This window comes from Gymnoscopelus microlampas (assembly GCF_963454915.1).
Source record: "Gymnoscopelus microlampas genome assembly, chromosome: 23".
NCBI classification, from domain to species: Eukaryota; Metazoa; Chordata; class Actinopteri; order Myctophiformes; family Myctophidae; genus Gymnoscopelus; species Gymnoscopelus microlampas.
Genome location: NC_139960.1, coordinates 28,423,238 through 28,445,601, shown reverse-complemented (window position 1 = coordinate 28,445,601; position 22,364 = coordinate 28,423,238). Strand labels below are relative to the sequence as shown.

The 22,364-nt window shown below is 40.7% G+C and overlaps 1 protein-coding gene across 2 annotated transcripts; it reads right to left on the bottom strand.

Moving 5' to 3' along the window:
- Positions 1-2,081: 2,081 nt before the first annotated feature.
- Positions 2,082-21,985, bottom strand: LOC311039776 (dynamin-1-like protein; the record flags this gene model as incomplete). Of its 2 annotated transcripts, XM_084049755.1 has the most annotated exons (19): positions 2,082-2,205; positions 6,365-6,524; positions 6,922-7,031; positions 7,410-7,523; positions 9,608-9,688; positions 10,266-10,319; positions 11,000-11,092; positions 11,194-11,283; positions 12,108-12,263; positions 12,551-12,671; positions 13,764-13,970; positions 14,335-14,466; positions 15,357-15,477; positions 16,734-16,896; positions 17,185-17,271; positions 17,587-17,658; positions 17,799-17,845; positions 20,659-20,800; positions 21,884-21,985. In XM_084049755.1, the coding sequence occupies 19 exons, from the start codon at positions 21,983-21,985 to the stop codon at positions 2,149-2,151; spliced, it is 2,109 nt and encodes a 702-aa protein (XP_083905881.1). In that variant the 3' UTR covers positions 2,082-2,148. The 2 variants fall into 2 exon arrangements, with proteins under 2 accessions (XP_083905881.1, XP_083905882.1); XM_084049756.1 differs by lacking the exon at positions 9,608-9,688.
- Between the last annotated feature and the right edge of the window lie 379 nt (positions 21,986-22,364).

The window sequence follows — 22,364 nt, the reverse complement described above, 5'->3', positions numbered from 1 at the left end:
GAGATTTTTTTTCCAGGGGGGGGGGGGGGCGGGGGGGTCATACAGACCACGGCCCCAAGCGGGGGGTCTGGGGCCCCCCGCTTGGGCCCAGGACATTTTTAACAGAGTATATGTAATTTCCAGTATTCTGGTGGATTTTGGGAGTTTGACACTTTAATCAGCCTTTACTTACATAGGATCCATTAAAAAGTTAAAAGTAGCAATAAAAGAGCCATATTTAATAATAACCACTAGCCTAATTACTTAAAAATGACTATCTTTTTAAAATTGCATTGGACTGGAGTTTATCCAGACATAAAGTGACAGTAAAAGAGTAACATTCCCACTCACACCTTCCAACAAGAAGAACAATGAAATACTGCCATTGTGATTTGCATATCAAATTAACATGAATGGCCGTGGCTGCATATCAGTGAGAGGCCACACAAAAAGGGTGGAATCCCCAAAACAGGATAAGAACAGGGGAAATGGAAGAACAGAAGACGTCCGGGAGATGGGGTCAAATAACAGGATTCTCCTGGTGAGAACAGAAGGGTTGGCAGGTCTGTTCATAAGGAGTTTGGAACCCTATACCTTTGGTTAATAAAGCCCTAATTTATCTCTTGAGCCACACTGGCACGAAGTTAAGTATTACATCGAGAATGTAATACTTAACCCACCTTTTAGAATTTAGATAAAGTGAACATTTTTTCTTCAGCAGCTTTGAACCCTAAACCTCTAGCTCATAAACCACTGATTTAGTTCTGGAGCCACATTGGCACAGAAGATGCTACTGAGTATGTAATACTTAACCTTGTAGAATTTAGATGGAGAGTGAAAATCTGCAAAATATTGGTCTTGAATCCCAAACCTCTGGTTTACAAACCAACAGATATAGCTCTCATGCCACGAAGTGAGAACGAAATACCTTCAGATGACCTTTTAGAGTTTAGATGGAGTGCAAAAATGTTCCTTAGCAGTTTTGAACCGTAAACCTTTGGTTCATAAACTCCTGATTTCTTTAGCGGGCTCGGAAGTTGCTACTGAGGATGTAATAGGCCTACTTAACCGTGTAGAATTTAGATGGAGAGTGAAAATCTGCAAAATGTTGGTCTTGAACGCCAAATCTTTGGTTTACACAGCACATACATAGCTCTCGTGCCACAGAAGCATAAAAAAATGTAAGTGAGAACGAAATACTTAACCTTATAGAGTTTAGATGACCTTTTAGAGTTTAGATGGAGTGCGAAAATGTTCCTTAGCACTTTGAACCCTAAACCGGTTCATAAACCCCTGATTTAGTTCTTTAAATCCCTTCCCTTCTTTAAATCTTTAAAACGAAACAACAACAGCAACATACATGACAATAAAATACATTTATTGTTTGGGGGAACCATACAGAATCCACAGTGCACCAGAATTTTCACATACCTTACGTAAACAAAATGATATGCCGCCAATAGGCGAGCTACTGCACGACAATGGCTCCAACTTATAACAAGACACTTAAATAAATGGCAATAAATAAATATGGTGGTGGTGGGAACACAGTGACTGGGTTATTTTGTTATACACTATACATACAGTGTGGTCACAGCAGCTTACCAAATAAAAGTGACAATGTATGTACAAGGCGCAAAACTGCTGCAAGACAAAAACAACCTACTCATTATAATTTCACTGAACAAATGAAAATATTTCAGATAAATAGGGACATGCCCTTTTTCTTTTTTTTTATCTCAAATAATTTTAAGCAAAACAACATGACTGCTGCAGAAAATGCCCACAAACTCATCGCCGCTACAGGAGATACCAGTTAACCAGTTAAGTATTTTGCTGTGCATTTTCATATGTACAGTACTATTGGTAAATGCAAGCATATCTGTAAGCTCCTCTAACTATCAGTCATTTAGCTGGGGACCCCCTGGTACCCCCTCGAGGACCCCGAACCCCACATTGAGAACCAGTGCTTATACATTAAACTAAACATGGTTAACTATCAGAACCCATTCCAGTGCATTTGAAAAGGCTGGAGTGCCATGTTTATTTGTATGTTTGTTTTATTATTTGTTCTGCTAAAGGTAAAAAGTGTCGATCATAAAAAAGAAAAGGATGGAGTGCAGTCGGTTAGGCATGGTGATCAGAGCTGAAAACAGATGAGTTGGTTTCTCACCACAGGTGGGTTTCCCTGATCTCAGCAATCACCTGACTGGCCCGCTGCAGTGCCTGCAAAACAAGGGACGAAAATTTCATTGGAATATGGCATCAGTGACCAACCCGATAACTACGCAGAACTGGGAAGATTAACCTGTTTATTCCTCGTCTATTTTTTGTTTTATTTAGTGTAGCCAATTATTTATTTTTATCCCTAATTTAGAAGTGATGGCAATGAATTCCTTCCCACACCCTACTGGCACACCTGCTAGTGAGGAGCCCCCACCGGGAGGACGTAGCGTCTCCATCTTACTCCTCCCGTTCAACGTTCCCCGCTGACAGATGCTGCCACAGCTGTAGGACTACACGTACAATGACAAATATCGCTCTCCCCGCCCGCCCTCTCTCCCCCAAATATGGCCAAATGTTTTTGCATAGACACATGGACAAACCGCATTCTTCTCTACTTAAAGTGAAACTTTAACGATTTTCAACATCATTTATGGACCATTCTACCGAATTGGTTGAAATTGCAGTCCCACAATGAAAAAAATATTTTAAAAAACAATGAAGTAGTCAGACCTTACATGTGTACTAATATCATCTTATGATCTATTTAATCACAATACATTAATTGAGATAGAACAAAATGTAATATATAAAAATATATACTTTATATGTTACTTATTGGGAGGTGGCTGTCCCAACCCCTAACTCCTAAATTTCAATTCATGAAAACAATATCTAAATTATTTTTGTCAATTTATTACATTTTGTTTTTAAATACATCCTTTATATTTATCTTAAAGGGAAGTTGAAATATTAAGATTGATTTTGTGGATTTTCTTTAAATTAAAAAACATTATATAAAAAAAGCTGTCCCATGTTTTCATGTCACTACCGAAACACAATGAGTTTTAGTCCATAGGTGGAGCCTGGTTTTAGCCACACTCCCACACTTTCCACCAAGAAATGACATAGACTTCCTGTTCATCATGGCCACCTGGTGAGTAGCTAGTTTACTTCAGTCAGAAGTAAATGTCTTCCAAAGTCTGAAAATCAGTGTGTATTTTTAAGGATTGTCACTACCGAACAAATAATTTCTGCAAATATGAACTCCTTTTGGGTTTTACTTCAAATGTGATGTTTTTTATCCATGTACAACTGCTCAAAGCTGTGTTTGCAAGCCATGTCTTGCCTAGCATTGTTGAGTTAAGCTAAAAACTAGCTAAAATTGTCACTACCAAAACAGTCACTACCGAAACATTATGCTCAAGTTTCGGTAGTGACATCATTGTTTTGGTAGTGACAAAATTGGATGTTCATGCTTTTGAGACATTATTAAAGTAAGTTTTTCAAACATGTACATAATTGTAACATGTAGGCTACATTCTATTTCATCATGTGGTTTTGCAGGGAGAGATAAAACACCTAAATGCCAAAACAAAATGTAAAAAGTGGGGCAGAGGGAGACAGGCAAAGGAGATGGAGAAGTTTTGTTGGGCTTCCACACAACCTAGCACCGAAGGTGATCAGACAGTAGTTAATCACTTGAAGAGCTTGAGCAAAGTTGCAGATGACCTACGCTGTGACACACAGGCTAACGTCTCATGTATAGGTAGTGTTGTGCCTGAACGCGTTCAATGAACGATCGTTCATGAACTCGTTCATATTTTGGGCGAACGTGAACTGAACGTACTGTATATCCGCTAGATGAACGTTATCGTGAACGCGTTCATTCTGGCGTTTGTGAACGGCGTTCTCTCACAGTTTAACTTCGTTCAAGAGTGTCCCAAATTTCCATGGTTACATCGGTTTGTCATGTTGTATTTCATCCTATTCTGTGTTTCCGAGGCGTCTTGAACGCACCATCAGCAAAAAAAGAGAAAAGCAAGGCGGTGTCTAAACATTCATCTGCGCAGCGCGGAGTCCGACTCCGAGTGAACAGTCTCATTGCAGCGACAGCTAGTGAGCAGCACAGACAGTTACGGCCACTCGGCCAGGGCGAAGAGCTGACACTTTATCCGCTCTGCGAAGCTCATTTCCCGGCCACAAGCATTTGGAAGTTGACTTGTGTCTCTTCCAAAGTGTCGGTGTTGTTTCCTTGGCTTCACTGCCGACAAAATTAACTTGAAGCTGGGCTGAATTAATAAGTAAACACCGCGGAACGGCGAGATGAGTTTGGGATGTCACAACAACATGTCCGTGGCTGATGCGTCGTAGCACCGTAGCCTACAGCCGACTTTAGGACGGTAGCCCCGGCCCTCGAACCTCGGAATGAACGTCATATTGTAGTCTGGACGTCCGACCCGACTTTATTTTGGGATTAACAGTGGACTTCTGCACCTGGCTTTTGATGTTAACAGTGTCATACACTCACTTTGACAAGCCCCCAGCCCCCCCCCAGATTAATGAAAATCTTTAGAAAATAGCAGATCTACAAGCTCACTGTGTTGCACCGTGACCTGTTGTGAGCTTGTAGATCGGCTATTTTCCAATATCCAAAACTTAAATAGGGCTGAAGTGATACATGTATTTGTAAAAGTAACTAGTAACTCAAGTTTTCAAATAATTAAAAATAAGTACAATATTTGCCTCTGAGATGTAGAGTAGAAGTAAGTAAGTACTGAAAACTGCTAATACTCTAGTAAAGTAAAAGTACCTCAAAATTGTACTTAAGTACAGTACTAGCTTAGTTACTTTACACCACTGGAAATAATAAATATAGGGTGCTTTTTGTATGTACACCAGAGAGGATATAATGTATAAGAAAATTAAATAAATAACATTGGTTTTATAATGCATTGGATAAATAATAAAAGTATAGTAATAATTTTTTGAACCATGAACTTTAGTTCAATATTTTGAATTATGAACTGAACTTTGAACTAGTTCATTTTAAAATTTGTTAACTGAACTTTGAACTAGTTCATATTTTAAGTGAACTTTCCCAACACTGTGTATAGGAAGTCACTCCAACACACCTCAAGTACATCAGGGACTGGAGTCACATGGTGGTACCTAGGCTGTGGCTCATGAAGACAGAGGACTATGAAAAAGGAATGCATGAGCATTCGATCTTCTCTACTATGAGAAGTAGAGGAGATCAGTGTCACAAAAGCTGTGATACAAAGATGTGGGCTAGAAGTGTTGTCTGTGTACACCACATGTGTGTCTGTGTACACGACATATGGTACACACAATGTCTTATCGCCTTCCATGAAACATGACCATCCTGCCATTTGTGTTCAACTTCAACCAATTATTTAGTTCCTGAAGGACAACAATCCAAACACCCAAAAACTTCTTCATCAGTGATGGGCCGACCGTTCAATATCAAGGAAAGAACCTTCCAGATGGGATTCACTGCTGTAAATTGGAGTTAGGTACCTGGAAGCTGTTCACAGAAAAGGACCTGCTTATGCAACCATGAAGCTAACTGCAGAATCACAAGTAGCTAGGGGTACGAGTCCGACAAGCCCACAGCTAAAGCCCTTTATAACACACTCCTACCTCTTAAAGTCAAGCTCGTCTATGTGGAAGAGGAACATATATGCAGAATAAGCGCAATCCTTCCAAAAGAGCTGCCCACTAACAAAGGTACACTGAGCATTCATCAACTTATTTGTACTATCCACAATCCATCCACGCTTCTTTTACAGCTGCGAATGGAGGACAATATATGGGACTGTGCACCATGGACACGGTCATCATCTTAATCCATCCACCTGAGAAAGTCACTCAGAGGCATGTCCAAAGAAGCCCAGCAGTGTCTAAAGCATTGTTCGAAAAGCCAAATCTGTGAAAATATTGATGCATGCTCAAGTGACTTGTAAATGTTTTAGTCAAGTGTTTCAGTTACAAAATACTTAATTTCAATATTAATTGCAAATATTGTTTGTCCTTCCAAATACATTTATATGGAAGATGAGACCTATTGTTATTGCTTCAATAATTAATTACTATATTTTATTGATCATTTTTCATTATATTTCATAATATAATATATATAACATAAAGCAAACATATTCACTCATATTCACTAATAACAAGCTATATATCTAGATAAGATAGATTTGAAATGTAAAACTTGTCAAGCAGTGTAAATGCACTCATCCTAATGTAACTGAATAGTGATGAGACATTGAAGAAATGAGCTAAAAGCTAATCATTTGGTAACACTATCAACAGGCAGCACTAGTGACAGGGTGTGAGTGACAGCTTAGTATACCTGTAGCATGTCTGCAGACTCCTTGCGTCTCTGAGCCATGTCCTCTGATTCGGTGAGCAGATCGTTGAGGAGGCCGGACTTGTAGAGCTGACCAACCAGCTCGCTCTGGAGGCTGTCCTTCACGTGGTTCACCAGGAAGTGCATCACCGCCTTGGGCACGCTATAGGAAGAAACGATTTCAATTCATATAGTGCAGCGATTCTCAACCTGTGGTCTGGGGCCCACTAGTGGGCCACGAGGATATTGCAAGTGGGTCCCCAAATATGTGTCAAAACACTAACATTTTATTTTATCATAATTTTCTTTCTTTGAAACCCTATAACCTTAAAGTATACTATGTTAAAACCACTGATTCAAGCTGGAACACAATCGACTGATTGATGTTTAAAATAATGGTCCAAAAATGCATGTGGATGATTTGAAGTTATATCGCTCAGCTCTAATCTTGGGTATGATGTTGCCGCTACAGGAGTCCCTACCCGCCCCCTTCAAAAAAACTAAACACATCAGTAGATGTAAATAAATCCATGCATGGTACATGCTGTACTCTACTGTACCTGTCCTGAATGTTCTTTCGGACAATGAGGAAGTAGGACTTAATGAGCCGCTCGATGACCTCACAGTCTCGCTGCTCCCGCGATGACAGTTTCCTGGCAACAGGTACAGGCTAAGGAGAGACGGGGGAGGAGAGCTTGTATTAAACCCATCACTGGAGGAGACTGACACCCAATTATCAAACTAGGAGCTTTTAAGTTATGCCAAATCTTTTAATGTTTCGAAAATATTTGAGAAACGGCGCCTACGATTTACAATTACAATTTAGGCATTTAGCAGATGCTCTTATCCAAAGCGACATTCAAGAGCAAGAATGGAACAAGCAGAGTAAGCATGAACACCTGCAGAGAGAACAGGGTAGAGCCTCGCCTCAAAGAAACTAGGATACCAGGTAAACAATGAACCTAGCATCTGTCTAAACAACATGCTATCTAAATAACATTTGTGATTTAAATTGCTTCAGAAGTTTTAAGGAGTTTTAAGGAGTTACCACATCAAGCAGATTGACGGCGCCTTTCAGTGGGCTCCCGGGGCCCGAGGATGGGGCCTCCTCTCCCTTCTTCAGCATCCCCCTCCAGTTCCCTGTGCCGTCGCCCTGCTCACCCTGCATCACACACAACCACACACGATGACGAAGATGATGATGACGACGACGATGATGAGGATGATGAAGAGTATAATGATGATGCAAGCTGACTCCCACATGTTGCACAGCACACTAACGTTGTTTGAAAAAATATCTGTTTGAAAAATAGCAACAACAAAAAAAAGCATATGGCTTGTAAGTGGTTACAATGCCTGGAAAACGTGTGTGCACGTGTGGTCTCAGCTTTGTCAGATGTAAGAAGGGAAGCTCCAAGGAAAAAAGGTTTGCGAACCACAGCCGTAAGAGGGAAAATTAGCTTAGGCAGCTTTAAGCACACCTTTATATTATATATATTGCCCTGATATTGCCTTCAACTATGACGTTAACCACTTAAAGCAAAAGGACACCTTAGTTGAGGTTTGGTTTGTATGCTTACCTTGCAGTGGTGGAAAACGTACTCACATTCTTTACTTGGGTAAAAGTATCAATACCCTATTGTAGAAATAGTCTGTTACAAGTTCAAGTTCGGTATTCAAAATTGACTTGAGCAAAAGTACAAAAGTATTGGGATCAAAATGTACTTAAAGTACCAAAAGTAAAAGTGCTCATTATGCAGAATGTCCTGTTTCAGCAGGTATCATTTGTATAAAATGTGTTTTAAAATAGCCGATCTACAAGCTCACAACGTGTCGCGATGCGATCGTCAGGTCGTTGTGAGATGTAGATAACTTATTTTCAAATAGCCAAAGTTTAAATAGTGGTTAATGTATATTTTGTAATAATAATCAAAATCTACAAAGTAACTAGAATTGTAGTGGAGTAAAAAGTAGAAGCAAAAGTATTGAAAATTGGAAATACTCCAGTAAAAGTACCTCTAAATTGTACTTAAGTACAGTACTTGAGTACATAGTTCCACCACTGTTACCTTGCCATGATGTAAATCCAAATACTGTATGTATTGTTTTATAAAAATGTGAACTTGCTGTTAATTTTACACTTTCAGTTAGGAAGAAGCTCCGAACTGGATCCGCGGTCCAGCCTTGAGATCTTCAAATAGTAAAATTGTTTTTTGTAATGTTTCGTCTTGGCAGAATTCCCTTTATTTGCATTCGATTATGTGCTAAATGAGTGACTTAGAGACCTGTTTCACTGTGCAATGTAAGTCAATGACTATTTTGGATTATCAATTTCTTATCAATGGAGCAACTATTGATGATATCTCACCAATATTCAGAGTTACATGGCAAGGTAAATGCACAACCCAGACGTCTACCAAAGTGCCATTTTGCTTTAGGCCTGGTAAAAAAGAAATGAGCAAAAATAGACAATCTACAAGCTTATAGATAGATAGATTTTTGGAAATTCTTTGAAAACTTTGCCTATAATGACATGCCCAAAACAGGGACACCAGGTTGAAAGTATGGTTAAATGTTTTCCATTAGCCCAAGTTCCCAACATCCCACAATATTAGTAATGGGAATGTGAAACACAGTGACGTGACACACACACATGGTACGACTGTCACTCCAATAGCTTGTGTCTGGTTAGCAAATTTAGCGTATCGGGTCTCGTACAGAAACACTAGTGAGCGAAGCCTTTGTCTGTCAGGAATCAGGATCGTGAGCGTTATTAGTGCAACCGGCATTCAACCAGGCATGTAGTATACAGAGAGACATTAAAGGACAAAACACAGTCTAAACAGAGATTACAGTTCAGCCAAAGACAACAGCAGAGTTCAAGTAGAAATAGCCATATCTACAAGCTCACAGCTTCTAGATCAGCTATTTTTTTTAAATAGTTTTATTTTATTTATATCGATTATTTTCTATAATCGATTAAATCGATTAGGTTGGTTAAGTGTTGCACCCCTAGGTTTGGGTTTAAAAATGGGTGAGCTCAGAACACTGGGGAGACGGACTGTGCAGAGAACACAGTGATAGTTAATGCAAGTCAACACAGGCTGAATAAGGAAGTCAAGGCCAAGCACACAGCATCAGCACACCAAACAAAATCATAGAGCATGCCCAACACCCATGTATCAACCGATCCGATCCATGCCCCGACACCAGGCAGTGAGCCAATCAGCCGGTCTAGCTGCCCACCTTGGCAGAATCCATGTCAGCTCCCGGGGCGGGGGGCTCGCCTGACACCAGACCCGGGCCGAGCGGACCTTTGCCAACAGACTAGCAAGAAAAAGAAGGACAGCGGGAACGGACAGAAAGAGGGCTGAGAACAAGTGTGGAAGGAAGGAGTAAAGGAGGCCAGAGAGAGGAGACATCTGTGATTCGCCATCATCTTCCATCCAGCCACTTGTTCCCTCATTTGACTATCTCTGGGGTGGGTTCTGTGTGCTCGCGTCGTCGGGTTTGATCAAAGCACGAGTCTGTCCATTACACTTTACGTGACAATTGTGGAGGTGGGGTGACATCTCGGACAGAAATCAATCTACACACAGAAAAACAAAAAGGTGCCAACTGGAACCGAAGCTGGTTCTTCAGAGTGACGCCATAGAAAAAACTGTTTTGCTTGAGTCATTTCTGTTTCCTCAAAGAACTTTGACAAAAAATGGTTCTCTGGAACCATATGAGGAACATTAAGAACCATTCACTAGACTAGACAAAACGGTTCTTTAGTAGGCGATGGTTCTTCGTGGAACCATATAGACTTTTAAAGAACCATTTAAGAACATTGTTCCTGTGTGTATGCGAGGCATTTATATGATTTAATTATGGTTTAGTAATAGTAATATGTTGTTTGTACCTTATCCCTGGGCACTGACTGAGGCAGCTCTCTCATCCTCTTACTCCTCTGCTCCTGCAAAGATCCAAGAGCACATGTTGGCATCGTCAAATAGATTACAGGTAAAGTGCACCCAACACAGCAAATTCCTCAGCCTTAATTCAAAATGTAACAATGGGTCCATTTGGTTACATTTCTACACTTTCAGAGTTACAATAGATAAATTAACAGTAAGTAAGCGGTAAAAGCTTCAATTTAAATATGTAACACGTTAATTACAGACAGTTGTTGCAATACCAATTTTAAAACATACATTTTGACAGCTTTCTTGGCTAAATGAAAATACTCTTCGTGTGTTAGAGAGACTTGTTAGAATCTACTTCTATAAAAATATAGATTATGCCAAAAGACGCGCTGTGATTGGCCAGTAGTCAGGAAGCGTGCCCCCTCTAATATGACGGCCGCGATACAGGCGCCCCAGAGTCGGAGGAGGTGTCTACCTTTATACGTCTATGATTTTAACCTTTGTCCCCCAAATTGTGTACCTCCCCCCCACTGTGTGCCACCCCCTCAAACAGCAGGTGAGACTCATCACCCTTGACCACTCTTTGTACAACCAAAATACCAAAGCACTAAAGGAAAGCTGACTTTCTGTTGCACGATCCCCCAACATTTCCCAGCTTTTTTTGGACGGCACTTTATTCTACAAACGCACTTGGATCTACTCCTACACACAAAAACAAGAGTGCACAGACCTCTATATTGTTGTTCATGACACCGCATGCATCTGCAAAGTCTGGATGTTTGGTGTTGATGTAGGCCAGCTCAATGGCTACCAGGTTATGTACCTGCAACAGGACAAACACAACAGGTTATGGTGGGCGATGAGGCCTCAGAGTGTTATGGTGCACATACAAATAATAAAAACAAGAGACTGCTGTGACGGTACCATCTCGTTGGTGATGGGCAGTCTCTTTCTGAGGAGGGAGGTGACCACCTCTACTATGGCCTCATGAAGCTTAGGAAACCTCTGCAACTCCTGCGAACGACACACGCACGCACACACGTGCACACGCACACACAGTAGAGAAGTGACTACAACATTCAGAAATCGTTACACAGGAAATCTTTAACTCCTTTCTTTAAATGTCCCCGTGTGTGGTTTAAATGCTAAATCATCTGTTTATTAAATGCACAGTAGGTTTCTCCCCCTCCCACTGAAGGAGCTTCCGTCCACAGATACATATCAATTCGGGGGTCCTTGAGACCTTGACGTGACAATGTTTGGGAACCACTGACTTAAATGAAGAGCTGTACAGTAGTTGCTGCAGTGTTGGATTAATGGAACTTAACCCCTTTAAGACCGGGAACGCATCTGTGTGTCATTTTAAGATTTCTTTGGGCTATCAAAAAATAGCAGATCTGCTATTTTTGAAAAATCCTGAAAATGTGTGCAAATCTTTGAATATATATATTTTTAAAGCAAACATTTTTAACTCTGTTACAGTCCCTGGAACAAAATATTTTGAGATGGGGTCCCACGGCCAAATACATAAAATATTTGAGAACCACTGATATTATAGCAACATACGTTTTTTTCAAAAAACTGTTTTTTAGAAGACATTTGTGGAATCCCCAGAAGCAAAGATTTGCGATGCATATGTTCGCTTTAAAAATATATATATATTCAAAAAGGACCCACGATTTTCCACAATTTCTTTCCCAAAAAATAGCAGATCTACAAGCTCATCGCACGGCGATGAGCTTGTATATCTGCTATTTTTGAATAGCCAAAGAAATCTAAAGTGACACCGACGCGTTCCCAGTTTGAATGGGTCAAATGAAGAGTGGGACGTCAGTCACCTGTGTGCTGTAGTTGCTGCAGTGTTGGATGATCCTCTGCATCTCCTCGTGCACCAGCTCCACACAGCGCAGGCTGGGCTCCTCCAGCCGTTTCACCTGCTTCTTCACCAGCAGCTCAAAGGACACCTCGGGGACGAACAGGGACGGACGAGGGCCCTGCCGTACAAAGGGAGGGGGTCTCAAGAGTCTGTTTTCAGCCCTTTACTGGGTAGTTTAGATTGAGAATGACTTTACAGTACAGCAGAGTGTGATGTTTCAAGACACCGGTTAAAGAGACTGTGAATGAGAGCTGACTGTTGTGGGTGTCGAACATGTGATTTTTGGACTACGGGATATTCTGTCGATACGTCAGGGTCAGTGTGTGTGTGTGTGTGTGTGTGTGTGTGTGTGTGTGTGTGTGTGTGTGTGTGTGTGTGTGTGTGTGTGTGTGTGTGTACACTCACAGTAGCGTTTCTGATAGCGGTCAGTATGTCTATGGTAGTGAGTCCTCCCAGTGGATCCACAGACTCCAAGGTTCTACCAAACGTCTCGTGGAATATGTAACAAATTCGGGCTCCACCACACCTGCATGAAACACACCAGTGGGATTATAGCTGTGAAGTGAAAACAGAGGCAACTTTTTTCTCTGCCTCAGGTTCTTTTTAAATCTTTACATTTCAACTAACAACCGGCAACATTTTTAAACTACAAAGGCAAATTAAATGCTTTTGTTTGTTTCATTTTCATTTCATGCAACCAACAGCTCCACCCTGTGGCCAAACACATGTATGTCTGTCTGGTTTCAAATAAAACTTTTATGCTATTTTTAAACCTTTTTTTGAAAATCTTTGAAAAGATATTATATATTTGACAATATAACAACGTACCCAAAACAGGGATGCCAAGCTGAAAGTGGATGAAAGCAACAGGTGCATATGCAACATGTTTAACATTTTGGACCACTTCCAAATAGACTTGTGATCTTGTGGGGGTATAGGCCCCATGTTGGGATACAAGGGTCTAATGCCGGGGTGTGCAACATTGATGATGGAGAGGGCCACTATATTTCCACACTCACTCCAGAGGGCCACATTGCATATACTGTCGGGCAGACACCTCTTATCTCCGTATTTTAACTTTTTTTTCCGCAAATGAATGCCATACTTCGCAATTCTATGTCACACAAAAGTAGCAACAATAGCTACAAGCTCTAAACGTGTCGCACTGCGACGAGCTTTGAGCTTGTAGATCTACTATTTTTTTAATGGAATCCAGAATATTGTTTTGCTATTTTTGAATTAGAATCCTGAAAAGTAACATTTGTATTTAATTTCAAAAGCATTTAGTTATACTTATGTTAACTTTATGAACTTAAATACAAATACATTGGACATAAAAAGGACAATACATTTTTAATACTAGTAATTGAGCTACAAATATAGACTGAAGTAATTAAAGCGGGTCATGTTTGCATGTTTGGAATTGTAACAGCTGAAATCAATAACATATCAGTATTCCGATATTAACCTGCGGGCCGCATTAAGTGAAGGCGGGTGGGTCGCATGTAGCCCCCGGGCCGCCAATTGCCCATGTATGGTCTAATGTATGTCAAACTGGGGGTCCTTGAGATTAAAAAGCTGTTCGCTGCATTCCGCCCTCAGAGACAGTGGCACTCACAGCTCTGCCGTCTCGATGTACTTGGCGGTGCCCTCGATGGTGTTGCAGTACTCGGCAGCGAACTTGGTGATGAGCTGCAGCAGCGTGGCGCTCTGGTCCTCAACGGGTTCACCATAGCTGCTCAGCAGGGACTGGTACTGAGCCGCCAGGACGTTGATACGCGTCTTCAGCTCCGGCAGACAGTCTCGGATGTGATGCATCAGCAGCCTGCCATTTACAATTCAGGCATTTACATGGATTTAAGTTCTCAGTCGCCACGACTCATTTCAGTCATTTGGAGTCCATAGAAGGCAGTATGTCTTCAGCATGTCGCACACTGAAAGTACCGATCTTAAGATTATAAGTATTTGAAGTGGTCAAACTAGCAATAGAATACATGTTCAGAATACATGTTCAGAATCATCTTCATGAGATCTTTAGGCTAAAATGCTAGCATCTGTCTAAACAAGGGGCTCCTTGACATTAAATAGTTTTAGAACCACTGGTGTAGAGACAACCACACTGATACACACAGAGTCGCCATGTCAGATTTGCCAGCAATCATTAAGATATTTCTAAGTTTACACTTTACCTGTTCAGGGTCTTAGCCAAGTATTTGGTTCCGTTTCTGTTGGCCAGAGATGGGTATTTCTTCTGCAGAAAAGCGTGTTCGTCGCGAATGGCGTCAGCCACAGACTTCTTATTATTTATGTCCAGTTGGCTCCTGAAAGGTCAGATTCGTGGTATTTAGGGTTGGAGACTCGAAAGCATTTGATCGAACTTGAACCTAAATACAAATCGATGTCCTTTAGAATCCCTTATTAAAGCTTTTAGGTTAATTCTTAGTGGACAGAATGAGGGGGGAAAAACATTTCTCTTGTGATAATAATCTTTCAGCCGCCTGGTTCTGTAACACTAGAAATTAAGTCCAAAACTCACGAGAGATTTGTTTGACTCAGAGCTCATCAAACCCCAATAATTCACTGACTCAGAACCGGTTCCAATATGGAACTGTTGTTTCTCAACGTCGCCACTTGGGACCCCCCAGGTTTTTCTTTATTGGTTGATTGAATACTTTATTAGTCAGAAATGTAAACACACTTGGTACAGTAAGACATTAAGGCTAAAAGGATAACACAAAAACATCCTTGGGGACTTGTTTCCATTGTGGTTCAATTAATCAACATAGCAAAGAAATGAACACAATAATACACGTCATCACCAAATACGTACAATTTGTACAAAGGGGAAAAAGGAAAAACGACGGCAGTGAATGACACCTCCTTTCTATAGGAAATTACCTCCCCTTGTGGTCTCCTGATAGATGCTTTTTTTCTGAAACCAGTGATTCATACAGTATACAGTACTTTAATGGATGGTATTTTTGAACATTTTTGAAAAAGCTTGAAAGTGGGTTTTGAAGGCATTTGTACAATCAGCCTCAGGTCTTAGTAAATGAACAGAGAATTTGACAGTGTATAGACTGGGGTCCCACAGATAAGAACTTGCATCAAATGGGTGTCTGTGGCCTAATGCACATGAAACTGGGGCTCACTGAAATGAAGAAGGTTGAGAATAGAAGAGAATTGAAGAGAAAGACATGGTGCGACCCACCTGTTGACCACCCCGATGAGACCCAGCTTGACGGGGATGACCCGGCCCATCAGTGCGTCCATGGCATCTGTACCGGCGTCCATCAAGTCCAGTTTGGTCACCACAGCCAACGTCCTCCTTCCTGGATACATAATAGTCACACATGGCTCAGTATGTGACGGTACTGGACAAATAATGCATGTGTTGTGGTGCGAATACCATGGACTCGGACAACTTCTTTACTTTGCAATTAAAATGATCTTATTGCCTAAAACTATGACATTTCTAAATTAAGGGGAAAAGGGAGGTGGAACGATGATGGCAAAGCTGAGGTGGATGCAGGTGTCTCTGTCTGCCTAATCTCTCAGTACAGATTCTGTTAACAGCAGAATCTGTCAGCACCACTGCCCTAAACATGTAGTGTTGTTGTTAGTAGGAATAAACACAGAAGCACAGCGGGAGGAAGTGGACTAAGAAAGGGGAGGAGCCACACCGAGTTCCTGTTTCTACACAAAAAAAGGAAGAGGTGCACCCAGAGGCAAAAACAAAAAAAACATATTTTTACCGAATGGGTTCCCAGATTGTTGTCTGCCTAATACGTGCAGATGCGCTCAATCCCCCTAATGAGGGATGACAAAGATCCCCCACCACAATTATCCTCAACAGCATAAATGCATACATCCATTTTTTTGGGATAACCGCACGACTCATTGTTGATTACACCATGGCTGCTTATCAGCAATTTAAATGTTTATACGCTCTTTGAATAGAAGCTTTGCTCTTTGGATAGAAGCTTTGCATTAGAATAAACATTACTTTACTACTTGAGTGGCAGAACGTAGTAATGACCCAGGAATGAGTACTCTCTGAGTCAGTTAGCTGACAATAGTCATGTGTAAAAGACAGCTAATGTAAGCTGTAAAACGTAAGCTATTTATTATTATTTAAGCCTTAAATAATCCTAAATACGGTGATTGAGGCCATTATGCTAAAGGTGTGTGGTTATTGGATGTACAACCTCAATCAGAAACGAGTATTCTCTCTGGCCATGTGACATAAATGTTAGTATACATGAGGAGAATGGATTAGCCACAGACACTGGCATTTGCCTTACTGTTTATGTGTAATCAAGCCAACTGGATGCATACTGCAGTCGTTCTCAAAGTAGGGTCTGGGGACCCCCCCTAGGGGTCTTTGAGGGGGTTCCAGGGGGTCCCCAGCAGCATTAGTTACTAGAACATCAAAACCTTATTTTATGCTTTGGCCAATTGAAAATTTGAAAGATTTGGATTAATTAACATTAATAATAATACAAAAATTAACAACAGAAATGTTCTGGTATGGGGGTCCCTGGCCAAATACATATCAATGTATGAAGCAGTCAGTGTCATACTGTACCATCGGTGTCGACGTCACGGGCCACCTTGAGGGCCTCTGAGGTGGCCATGTCTGTGTTGGCAGCGGTTACAGCCAGGATGATGCAGTTGGGGTTGGAGATTTGCTTCAAGATCAGGTCCCGGATCTGAAGCTCTATGTCCTGGGGCTGGTCTCCCACTGGCACCTACAGGCCACAGTCACACACAATCCATTAGCTTTTCAAAAATAGTTTTTCAAAAATAGTAAAAATAGCCGATCTACAAGCTCACAACAGGCTGTGAGCTTGTAGATCTGCTATTGTTGCACGACATAGCTGTGCAACAAAGTAATAAAATAGGGCTTACATGATAAATCAGTCGATTTAGTCTGTAACTTAAAATATGCTAACTTTAGTCATGAATAATGAAATAATGAACAGTCAGCGGGTGTAATGTCCCAGAACACTGGTATGGGACATATTGTGGGGTCCTACCTTGGTAATCCCTGGCAGATCCACCAGCGTGAGGTTGACCACATGTGGAGAGAATATCTTCAGGTGGATGGGCTCATCGCTGATCCCCTACACGCAAGATTACACACACACACACACACACACACACACACACACACACACACACACACACACACACACACACACACACACACACACACACACACACACACACACACACACACACACACACACACACACACACACACGTATGGATTACAACGACTGCACAGCACTGACACAATCAAGTTGAAAAGACACCCGACGATCTTAGGAACACTGATGATGTGTCCCAGAGCATCCTAGGATGTATCTTTCATTCAAGATCTATTATTATTATTATTATTATCATCATCATCAACCCTATCATCATCATCATCTCACCTTATTATTTCCTGATATTCTCTCAGTTTCATTTTCAATTTCTTGCCTGATTTCATCGAAATCTGTGTAGATCTGGAGAAGTAAATACACGGTCAAGAGTCAGTTCAGAATCATCAACCATTTATTTGTCATTGTACGAGTACGACATTATCGTGCAGCGCCCTCAGTGGTTAAGTTAAACATGAAGCTGTGGGTATCACAGGAAAGCATACCTTGTTTTTGGTATGTAGGAATTTGCCCCATTCCTCCCCTTCCTCACCTATGAAACAAAAACATAGCTGTATGGGCATGCATATTTAATTGCATACCAGTGTTCCTAAAATTGATGATCATAGCATATTGCACTATTGGCAATGCTTAAAACATTTATTTTCATATAAAATATCTGCTGTAGCTGAAAATAGTATTAACATGAAAAGTAGGATATAATATCGTCTCTGTCAGGTAGAAACCTCATGTGTCCAAAACTGTTTCTTTTCAAGCTTCAAATTCAAAAAGTATCAAAAGTAGCAGATACACAAGTTCAAAACGCATTGCTTCATGCCGTGTTTCAAGCTGCTACTTTTGATGCATTTGTGTGACACTGTAGTATGATCATTGATCACATACGCCATTCATTTACGATAGAACATAAAAAGATAGAATATGGAGATAGGAGGTTTCTGAACAACAGCAACGATACAATATAATAGTTTATATCATAATAAAACATGATTCAAATGACTACTCGCCACGGCTAGGGTAGGGTAAATGGACGCATCTAAACAGAAGCCTAATGGGACACTAATGGAAGGTCACTATAGATTGGAGAACAAAGGAGATTACCAGGCGTAGCTAGGTCTGTCACAATTATTACATATTCACCTGATCGCTATTTTATTGCGATCACAATTATTTGAGATAATCGCTATTATTTTTGCATTATCGTCAGAATTGTTTCAATTCATATGTATTTAAATTCATTCATCTACATGCTCACAATTGGCACATCCTTTACGAGCTTGTTAGTTTGGCTATTTATTTTTGAAAATAGTATAAAAGTATAAAATTAGTAATGGCCTGCTTTGGCCATAGTACATCATTTATTAGTACCGGTCATTGTCAGTCATTTCTTTAAGTATATTCAAGTAAGTTGTCATATCTGCCTTGTGCAATTTTTATTTACAAAACCTAAAGGGCAAAACTGATTTTTGTTTTGTTTTGTGAACATACAGTATGTTCTAATTTTTAATCCCCAAAACACAATAACATTCAATTTAATTTAAAAGTTAATCACAATTATTTGTAGGTGAATTAATCGTCAACTAAAATGTCATGATTGTGACAAACCTAGTCGTAAATTCAGGAAAGGAGCGGAACTAGAAGACTAACTGTAGCTAAGCAGAACTTCACAACACCTTGCCATTGCACCTTTATGAAGCTTCAGTGTTTTTCCACATTCTGGGGTCTGCAGTTGAGGAGACGGTGACATTATCACTTTTGTGGTGAAACAACAAAGGTCATGGTCCCCCAAGGCAGAGACACAACACACACACAAAGGCAAAGAGGGGGACACCAAAAGTACATGACAGTTCAGCTGTCGCCTCATTTGTAACAGCCCCAAAAGTCCCTGTGTTTGATCTGTGTCTATGCTCTGACCTGGCATCCTATAGTTTGTATAGTTTCAATGTACAGATACTGTTTTTTTTATATCATACCGTTTAGACTGATGATAGGTTCTTGGTTTACCTATGATCCTAGATGACTATTTCTATGCATTTGATGTATTACCTCGTGTTTACATTGCTTACTGTAAATCGCTCTGGATTAAGAGCGTCTGCTAAACGCCTAAATTGTAAATTGCATGTTAGATTACAGTCAATTAACTAATCAAAAGGTGTATAATGCCTAATTTATGTCGGCTGCCGACAATAGCAGACCTACAAGCGCACTGCGCATTGCGAGCGTGTTGATCTGCCATTTCTTCCATGCGAAACCATTGCACGCCTTAGTATAAATCAGACTTACACATTGGACTTCGCTTAGATCAGACACTGGTAAAAGGTTCAAGGGCCAGAGTCATAATCATTTGCCAGTGGATGAAGCAAGTAATGTTGTGGCCTTAAAATTAGGAGGTATAAACAATTAGTAAAGGGGTCGTGTGGCCCACATTCAAAAAAATAAAATAATAGTAAAGAACTATGTGTGAGGAAAAGAAATGAACGATATACTGTATGCAGTACCCAATAAAAGGTATCAACAAATAAAGACTATATCAAATTCTGTGCAGGAGGTGGGTTGTGTGACTTCACAACATGCTGAAGGACAGCAGCACAAACCAAAATAGAGAATAAAGAGACGTTTGAGCATGGAAGCTTGATGTACGCCTCCGCCTAATAACACAGTACGGCTGAGAGTGGTAGGCGACCTCCTTCCTCCAATTAAAGCCGGGACACCAAACCTCTACTGCTCTGCCGAGACAGGATCCCTGCTTGGCCAGGGGACTAGGGAGCTTAAGATCTAGATGCAGTACTACTTGTAAACCAGTAGGTGTCCTACCTGACACCAAGGTTTTAAAGAGTAGGGAAATATAACCGCCTCCACCACACAGATTGGTTAAAATTAAGGTTTTATAAAAATGTTCTTTTTACCTTAGCGCTAGGTATGCTCTTAGTTGCTTGTTTTAGAAGAGAATGCACTTAAGACTTCTGGTGATTAGTAGTTTCCTTGCCTACCTATGTTGAATGCACTTATTGTAAGTCACTTTGAATAAAAGCGTCTGCTAAATGACTGTAATGTAAATCTGTTCCGGATTGCAGCTTTAAACGAGTGGTCCGGGGCCCCCAGGGGTACTTGGGGAGGGGGGTTCCAGGGGGTCCCCAGCATAGCAGATCTACAAGATCACAGCACGTCATCTGTTATTTTTGAAAATGTTTGAGTATTGGAAGATTTTGTATCATTTTGAATCCTCAAATCTACTCTTCTGGGGGGTCCCTGGCAAAAATAAAAATTCAGTTGGGGGGTAAGCGGCCAAATACATATCTATTATTTACCCCTAAAAGTTTGAGAACCACTGCTTTAAACTATACCCACCGCTGTCATCTCCCGTCCTGACATCCCCCGGGTCCACGTGCACCAGCTGGAGGATGAGAGGTCTCCTGGTAACAATGCCACATCCGCGCGGCAGTAGGTCCCTGCCCACCAGGCTCTCTAACACCGAGCTCTTTCCACTGCTCTGGAGAAACACACACACACAGTGGGATTGAGGGCAGGTCTATGAAAAGCCCAAGAGAAGCGACTAGGCCACATGAGCATCGGATATTTGAAAACGGACGATCTACAAGATCACAGCGCATCGCGATGTGAGCTTGTAGATCTGCTATAAAAGAATTAAAAGAGGTGAAACATTTTGAATATTTTTGGAAACATTTTAACACAAATCTGTACCCGGACCCCACTTTGAGAACCAGTGGTTTACAGAAATGCAGTAGCCAAGCTATACATACACACTGTACATACATACAGTGTTCATGTCAGACTGATACCACATAAGTAGTAAATAACAGCATCCAACATGGGTGGGTGGTTGCACCTGTCTTTTCCTCAAGCGATGGCCTGATTTTAATAGAAGCAAGCTGGCGATGAGGATCTAAACATAGGGACTGAATGATGGAAATAGATAGATAGCACTCACTCACACTGCCCAAGAGTGTATGCATGCACTGCCAGGCCAGAGTGCAGGCTCTGCATAATGTGAAGTTGTGAGTGATTCACTAGCTCTGTGGTGTAGCGGTAGCCTATAGGCTACATTATTATTATTATTAGAGTTGTATATTCTATTGTATATTGTATGGTTGTATTATCCACTATTATTATTAGGCTATTATTATTAATAATTGTATTAATTTAATGTATTTTCTTATTTTGTTATATAATCTATATTGTATAAAATAATGGGATAATGACGTGTATGTAAGAGATGCATATACATGGGACAGGCAATGCAATGACATTGGGGCTAACATGATGTAATGGAATGATGGTGGACATTTCATCCTAGTAGCTCAGCAGGTAAAGAATAACATAATGCATTAGAATAAAGACATAAAATAAAATAAAATAAAATAAAATAAAATAAAATAAAATAAAATAAAATAAAATAAAATAAAATAAAATAAAATAAAATAAAATAAAATAAAATAAAATAAAATAAAATAAAATAAAATAAATCAAACTGGTTGCACGCTGGCTAGAGAGTGTTTCACCACAGAACCTTCAACATGCACTGGAATAAAGGTGGGGGGGGTTATTATTATACCTGGGTCCCTACCACCGCTATCTGCGGCAGCTGTATGATGTCCGCTCCCACCGTGTTAAACACATCCTGCAGCTTGTTTATGACGGGGATGAGAGCCTCCATGTCCGACACCTTTTAGAACGGAATGAATGCAGTGTGTGTGCGTGCGTGCGTGTGGTGATGGAGCCAAAGTCATTCAATGTCCCACAGCACAGACACCATTGCAGCTGCAACACACCTCTCTCTGACTCGGTGGTGGATGAGAGTGGGAAGGACGCGCGTGCGCTGGGAATTGTAGTTCTCCAGTGGAGCGACACGAACCTACGGCCTACTACCACCACAACCCCAAGGAAGCTTATTTAAGAATGTTCGCCGACGTCAATTTCTGATTGATTGACTGAATACTTTATTAACAAACAGTTTGCAATGACAAGCACGGGGAAGTACAGTTCAATACAAGGTCTGTTAAGAAGACTGAAGTCTGTTTACACTAAACCCAAGA